The sequence below is a fragment of the Xiphophorus hellerii genome, chromosome 15 (assembly GCF_003331165.1).
Source record: "Xiphophorus hellerii strain 12219 chromosome 15, Xiphophorus_hellerii-4.1, whole genome shotgun sequence".
Classification (NCBI taxonomy): domain Eukaryota; kingdom Metazoa; phylum Chordata; class Actinopteri; order Cyprinodontiformes; family Poeciliidae; genus Xiphophorus; species Xiphophorus hellerii.
This window is the reverse complement of record NC_045686.1, coordinates 23,799,611-23,807,110: the sequence shown is the minus strand read 5'-3', so window position 1 is coordinate 23,807,110 and position 7,500 is coordinate 23,799,611. Positions and strand designations below refer to the sequence as shown.

General features: G+C 36.4%; 1 protein-coding gene across 2 annotated transcripts; it reads right to left on the bottom strand.

Moving 5' to 3' along the window:
• Positions 1 to 481: 481 nt before the first annotated feature.
• Positions 482 to 6,969, bottom strand: rpf2 (ribosome production factor 2 homolog). Of its 2 annotated transcripts, XM_032585818.1 has the most exons (10): positions 6,837 to 6,969; positions 6,049 to 6,181; positions 5,729 to 5,766; positions 5,039 to 5,078; positions 4,871 to 4,952; positions 4,645 to 4,721; positions 3,602 to 3,701; positions 3,419 to 3,521; positions 2,258 to 2,402; positions 482 to 892 (listed from the first exon to the last, which is right to left on the bottom strand). In XM_032585818.1, exons 1-10 carry the CDS (start codon positions 6,857 to 6,859, stop codon positions 716 to 718), a joined length of 918 nt encoding a protein of 305 aa, XP_032441709.1. In that variant the 5' UTR covers positions 6,860 to 6,969; the 3' UTR covers positions 482 to 715. The 2 variants fall into 2 exon arrangements, with proteins under 2 accessions (XP_032441709.1, XP_032441710.1); XM_032585819.1 differs by lacking the exon at positions 6,837 to 6,969 and having other exon boundaries at positions 5,725 to 5,766.
• Between the last annotated feature and the right edge of the window lie 531 nt (positions 6,970 to 7,500).

The following is a 7,500-nucleotide window of genomic DNA, read 5'->3' as shown; positions in this document are numbered from 1 at the left end:
TGGTTTCAGAAATGGATGACATGGCTCTCTGCCCAGGGTGGCAACACCTGGAGGCAAAACAAGACAAAATGTAAAATAATGCAAGTTGTGCCCTGAACAAGTTTACTACTGCACGTGTACATTAAGGGGCGAATAGGCGCCCTCCTGTGGTGTGCAAGGGGATCACGAACTCCATGATTAGCTGGTGATAGAAAATTCTGTATCCGATTGAAAGCTTTTGGTTTGACACCAAGTTAAAGGGGTATTTCATATTTATGAATCTACGCAGCATTTGACCATCTCTGGTCCAAAATCTTAAATACTTAAGAATGGTCAGACTTCAAGAAATCCTTAAAAATATTTTTTAAAGCTTCCTCACACTAGGACTATTTTAGATTGAGATTTGAAAACCTCAACGTTGACCTGGAACCTTTGGCGCCGTCGTTTAGGAGCAGTGAACATGGGTTGGAAACTATTGGGTTCCAAATAAATTTACAAAGCCTAAATGTTTAGATTTTTTATTTTTTTTCCTTTTAAATGATGTAGACAAAAAAAAAACTGACTGAAATGTTTCTACAACGTGATAATTAGGAGATGTTGGAACATTCTCTGACTTCCTGAAAGTCACATGAAAAAGGACCCACATATGGGTCTGCAGTGGACTGGAGGCTGCTCACAAGCCAGGAGGCCCTGACGGCACACATGAACTGATGACCATGAATCCGTTTCCATGGCTTCAGCTCTCCACTTTGGCCACTTTAGGTTCCTGATCTTCACTAACCACCTCCCCCTTCCTCTTCCTCAGGCCCTTCATCTTTCTCGTTTTCAGCTTGGACAGATCCTGTTTCTGCATGTGCACCCGGCCAAACGAGGTTCCAAAAACATCATGGGAAATGTTCTTCTTCTTCTTTGGCTGTAGTAATAAAAACAACAACAAAAAACAGGTGTTTTAACATCAGAACTGTCAAGCTGAACAAGGTCTTCATCACGAGGTGCCCTCTACCACCATCTTGAGGACATTTACAGACATTACACATAACATCTTACGACACTGTAGTTTTTAGAATTGAATTAAGTACTTTGCCTGCTTATTTATTTAAAAATATATATGTATTTGAAATGGTCCTAGTTTATATTCATCTAATTATAGAACCGTGCAGTCTGGTGGTCTAATTTGGTACCTGTATTACAACAGTATTACAAACTATTACAAGTTTAGACTAATACTCTATTTGGTAACAAAAACATATGAATACCTGCTCTATACAATACATTCTACTTTTAAAAGATATCCACAAAAAGGGTGAATATAGTATTTATTATGGATTTATGTGTGAGTTTGGTGTTGGCATGGATTGTTAGTATTATCTTGTCCACTGTTGTGGTAACACGGGGAAGTACAATTTTTAAATTATGTATTACTACAATTTAATTGTTCCCTAATTATTGCCTTTGCCCCAATAAAGTAAGTATAAATGGTGTTATATTTTAATTAATCTTATTTTCTGCTCATTAGTAAAAAGAACCCTGTTCCTCTGAAAAATGTTGCCACAGTATCAAAAATAGCATGGAGTAATTTTCCTTCTATCAATATAAAGTGTGAAATCTTAGTACCATGACAACCGTACAGTGCCCTGGAGAAGCTTTAGTAATTTCGGGAGACATTTACTACATTCACATCTAAAATTAATCTGAACAGTAAATATATTCAAATTTAAGGTAAAAATTACAACATAATGTACAAGACAAAAATGTAGTAAGTAAATAAATGTTAAACTTGTGAGTGAACAGAACAGGAAGTGATTTTATTTTGGCATTTTAAGCAGGAAGTGTCCTTGAAATGTTGCAGCTAGCTTAGCAGCAAGATTATTATTTTGATCTGAAATTATTCGTAGTCATTGAACAGTGTTCAACTTGCACAACCTGATCATTATTATGAAGCTACAGCTAACATGAACAGATGGTTAAGAGTCATTACCGTCCAATAATTCACCAATTACTAATAATCAATAAGTTCAGAGTAAAAGGTGCAGCTGCTGCAGTCTGTAGCTAACATACCAGCTTCCTGTCACTCTTCATTACACCAGATAAAAACTACAATGAAGACTTGAGGCTCAGACCACAAGACAAAGTCAAGTCTTCAGGACAAAAGTCTAAACTGGGTCTCAAGTCTTATGTTTACAATAATTTTTAAAATAAATCATCTGCTCTCTGGTGCTTTAATCCACTGAGATGCTGCTGTATATTGTCATTAGCAGCAGCAAGCAGTCAGGTTTACCTTCAGGGCTTTGGGCTGCCTGTGAGCCAGCTTGTACAGGTCATCTGACGCCAGGTGTGTCCTTCTCATGACAAAGTCAAACGATGGGCCGATCTCTTCCAGCTCAATCCTGGGCGTGCGACACCCAGACTTCTTCAACAGACACCTGCAGCCCCACAATGACACGCCTGTTACTGTGGAGCCTCTGGTATACTAAAAACTGAATTTCCTTCACTTCTCAACTTACTATACGTCTCTATCTTGTTCTCACTTGCCTTATTTCTTAAATCCAAACAGCCAATATCAGATTTGTCTCCATTTACTAACAGTTCAAGAAAGTACGAGAATTTAATTCAATCAGGAAAAAACACAAAATAAGATCATTTTAAAACCACACATTAGACACTAAATGTTTAGATACCTTTTATTTTGTGTGGTGTTGAGAATAAATAATTCTGTGTTTTCCTTTTATCTCTTAGCTAGTTGCTAAGCTAATGCTAGAGGAAAGGACATGTTAGGAAATGCAAATGAGAGCTAGGGGTAAAGGATGAGACACTAGGGAACACCTTCTTTGGAGCGTAGCTTAGATAGAGGCTAAGAAAGGAGATCACAAACTCTTCTGGGTAGCCATTTTGTCTGTTACCTCCTAAAGGTGGCATGTCAGAATGGACCAGCTGTATTTTGGTATTAATAAATGGAATTCATGAAATCAACTCACTGACTTTTTTTAAATATCGTACATAAAGAGCTCAGCATGGAGAACGGATAATTCTCAACAGTTGTTACACTAAATAATTAAATGTTAGATAATGCATTAAAAATCCCTGATGTCCTTTGGGATGACCATTTAACTTATAATCCTACAATTTAATGTCAGAAAATATTTTCAAAATAACTTCAAATACTGACATCATTTTATAGTCTACCATGAACATAAATGTATATTTTTGATGGAAAACAGACACATCAAACCTTCCATGCTGTAGTTTCATACCCATGTTCATCTTTTCTGATGTTAAGAGCCTAAACTTCATTGTCATTAGTTAATAAGAAACTAATCAGCAAGTAGCATAATGTAAATTACAAATTCAGTAAGTTTTTTTATTGGTTTAAACCCAGAAGAAAAGTCACATCCACCCCAGAGGGCGTGGCATCTGAAGGGATTAAGGATCCTTTACTCGCCTGTAACTACGCATATAGATTTTTCCTTCCAGAGCAGTGAAGTGCAGAACGTGCTCCAGACCTGCCAGACGCACTGCAGGCACCGTGGGGCCTCTGAAAAAGTCTGACAGACAAACAAAAACGTCAGCAGAGCAGCTGCATGGAAGTAAGGAGCTCCAGTCCCTCAGAGTGATCTCTGCATACCTATGAGCAGGCTCTTTAGTCGTTTGTATTCGTTGTCTGTATCAAAAACTTCTCCGGCGAATATGAGCATGGGTTTGGTTCCTTCAGGAAACTTGCTGGTCTGGAACCAAAAGACACGTTTTTTCAATTTTTTTTATTAGGATCTGTTTCTGAGACTGGAGCCGTTATCTCAGGACAAGAACTGAATAAATATTGTCATATTAATACAATCTATTTCTACCAGGATGTATGCGTTTCTAGCAGAGGAAGCTGGATGTTTGACTCACCTACACTGCAAAGGGAAAACTGGTTCACCGAAGCTTTACTGAACTCCTCTATTGTTACGGACATTTTCCAAAAACATTTTACTTATAACACTTCAGACACAGACATAGAAAATCACAACTAGAGTTGAAATTAACGATTAATTTAGTAAACAATTAATAAGATTAAAAAAAAAGAAACTGGCACATTCTGCATATTTTTCATTCAACCACTTAAGCCTTTTTTTTATACAATTTTGAAAACGCAAATAAACAAATAATTAAATTTCTTATTTAAACATGGAATAAAATGTATTCCATTAACATGCCATAACCTGGCCTTGCATTAGCCATGCTATTGATCGCATGTAACAAAAGATACATCTGCAGTTAAATAATTCTTCTAACATCAACATGTGAAAAGCTCAACTTATCAAAACAATGTAGATCTGTTGAGTATTCTTTGGATTAACTGATTAATAACTGGACAGCAAAAGGTGCTTAGTAGGAAATTGTGTGTTTTTTTTTAAAGCAGTTGAACCAGGTGAAACTAAAACAATGGTACTTGAGGATTTCTGAGTAAAATATTTACAGATAAAGGTGTATTTATCATAATTCAAAATGTGCACTTTTTTGTGCAGTTTTGGTTTAATTACTGCTCTTTGTGTTTCAGTAAATGGCCGTTTTTCCAGTTAATGATTAAATCGATGACTGACTTTTATTTCAATAGTCAATTAATCATGACTAATCATTTCTGCCCTAATCACCACCTGTCCATGGTAAACCCAACCAAACCATTACCTTGATCTGACTCAGGGAGATAAACTTCTCAATTCCTAGTTCAAACATGTCCAGGACATGGAAATCAAACATTCGACCTGCAAAGTATGAAGAAAATAAGTGAGAGACCACATACAGTCGATGCAAACAAACACATCTCACACACTGAATAACAGTGCCAGCTTTACTTTCATGCTGCAGACTCATGGAGAGAGTTATCTCCAAGTAGCAGATGATCAGGATTTACCAAATATGAAGTTGTGGGGCCGTTTCTTGTTGTGGGAGCCGAACAGAAACAGAGAGCAGTCGGATTTCTTGGAGAAAAACTCCTGCAAAGGGACCAGCAAGGATCACTGCAAATACAGCAACTCAAACTGCAAAAGAAGCAAGTCAGATGACCGTGACACTGACTTACCAGGGATGTGGAGTCCTCAAAAGGCCGAGTAATATTCTTTCTGGAAATAACACACAACAGTATCTCCATTTAGAATATAATGTATACATCTGTTGAATAATTCATAGTGTTCAGAGTGTTGATTTGTCATAATGTGCGACTATAATTACTGCAGGATGTTTAACTAACTTAAACCATTACCAACTACAGAAATATTTACAATGCGTTTGTGTGACTTTTGATTCCATTTCCTTATTTGTGAAACAGATTCAAGAATGTCAGGAATGTCGAAGTCTAAAATCTATATCAGCAGACGGTTTTCAACATAAGATGTTTTAGCCTTGAAATTAATTGTGAGACTTTCATCAGGTTAATTACAGAGTCTCTCATTCATTAATCAGATTTTAACCTAAAACTGTACATGGCTCAAATAAACATTTTCAGTTCAAGAATCCTCTTTGCTGCGAAATTATTATATAAATAAACAGATATATTTATTGCTTCTAATCTTTTATTTATGTTTTTCAACCATCAGATATTCAGATTTCAAATGTTTCAGGTCATTCATGGAACTTCTTTGGGGAAAAAACAACATTAGATGTGGATTAGATTCAACAAGCATTAAAAAAAATACAAAAAAATCTGCCTACATTTGACTAATACTCCTAAATGTGTTGAATCTGTCACAAATAAGCTTTTAGGTTCACTTACTTTTTATACAGCACAGCATTTGGTTTCTTCAAGGAATACTAAAAAAAAGAGAACACTTCTGTGAGATTACCTAATATTTGTATTTTTTTACAGCTCACTAATCTGGCATAAAAAAGACAAATACTGAGATCCACTTCTATGTGCTTAGGCCTACTATTATTTCTCCCTGTAATGAAAATGTGTTAGCCACACAGAGGTAACACTACAAGCAATGGCATAATTTTGCACGTTTTTTATTCCATCTAGTTTTGAGTTATGCATAATATGAAACTATACAGAAGAAACAGTGTTTCTTAATAACCCCTTCAGTAGCAGCTTACTATGTCTTTGAGGGCCGTAGTGACGGTCTGACTGGTGTTTCCTCCTTTCATGATCATGGTGTTCTTCACATCCTCAATTAGTTTGGGCGCTCTGCTCTCCAAGAAACGCTTTGACCGCCTTGTTTTCGGTTTTCTGAGGAAACCAAGAAAAGGCACAAGGTAACAAACCGCCAGAGCTGCATCACGGTTATGGCCGAGGCAGTGATGTTTCAAGACATTTAAAATCCGTAATTGTATAGTACTCTTGGGAAAAGAGTTTAAAAACATGACTTTTTGTATTTCAATAAGCTATTTATTTGAAATCTGTCAGCTAATTTTAGAAACTGAGAACGACCAGGTCATTGTTATGCCCATAGATGCCTGATTAACGCTGGACAGTAAGGGTTTCTCTATGCTAACTGCAGATTACTGTTCATCCTGGCTTTGTGTTGACATGTGTTACAAACACGAAACTTGTGTCACTGTGGAAACCGTTTGCCAAGACTTTAATTATGACAACAATCTTGAGAGAAAATCACTAGATACCCGTGTACATGTGACTACTTAAGTAATACCACTTAAGTTTGGGCTCGACATTATAGACTTTAAAGATTAGAAAACATTCATGAATGTGGGCTTAAAATTCCATTACCGTGAAAACAACCGTCTCTAATACAGCAAGAGTTAGCTAACTAGCGAGCACGCAAGTTAGTGTAAGTTCTTTTTCAAGGAAATGTTACATGAACGTGAAACAAATAGACATTTCAACCCAGCAGCTTCCTATAAAACAATTCTGATAGATTACTTACACTATTCCGTCTAACTGCGTCATTTTTTAGCCTTTATTACTGTCGTTCAGCAGTGCTGTGCTCGTGCTGCTCTTATATCCACGTGAAGCTTCGCACCGGAAGACAACAGAAAGTGGTTCTTCTTCTTTCTTCTTCTTTTTTATGGCGGTTGGCACGCAGCTTACTGATGTGCATTACCGCCATCTACTGGAATGGAGTGGATGGCCACATATGCTACATATATATTCTCCCCCATCCCAAAAAACAACAACAAAAAAACCGTATAACCTTTCTAAAAATGTCGTTTTCTTAAGGTAATTTATTAAATAACAAAAATATTCAGAAGTAGAAATTTTTTCCAAAATATCTTGTATATTTAATTGTAATTTATTTTCTCGTAATCAACATACTAATTCCCTTCTCTCAACAGAATATTTGGAACAGAACAACAAAACATGTTTTACTGTCTCTTCTTGTAGACAAAAATCACAATTTCCTGTTGGATGTTTCCCATTTTTAATAATGTACTTTTTAACCCTGTATGACCAAAACGTAATCGGGATATTATGGTTTCCTCTTTTCTTTTTCATCCTGTTCTCCTCATTGCACCAACTTTTCTTTGAATACTGTAAAGCCACCTACCACTTCTATCTTCTTCCCACCGCTTCTGCCGTCTTTCCTTTAC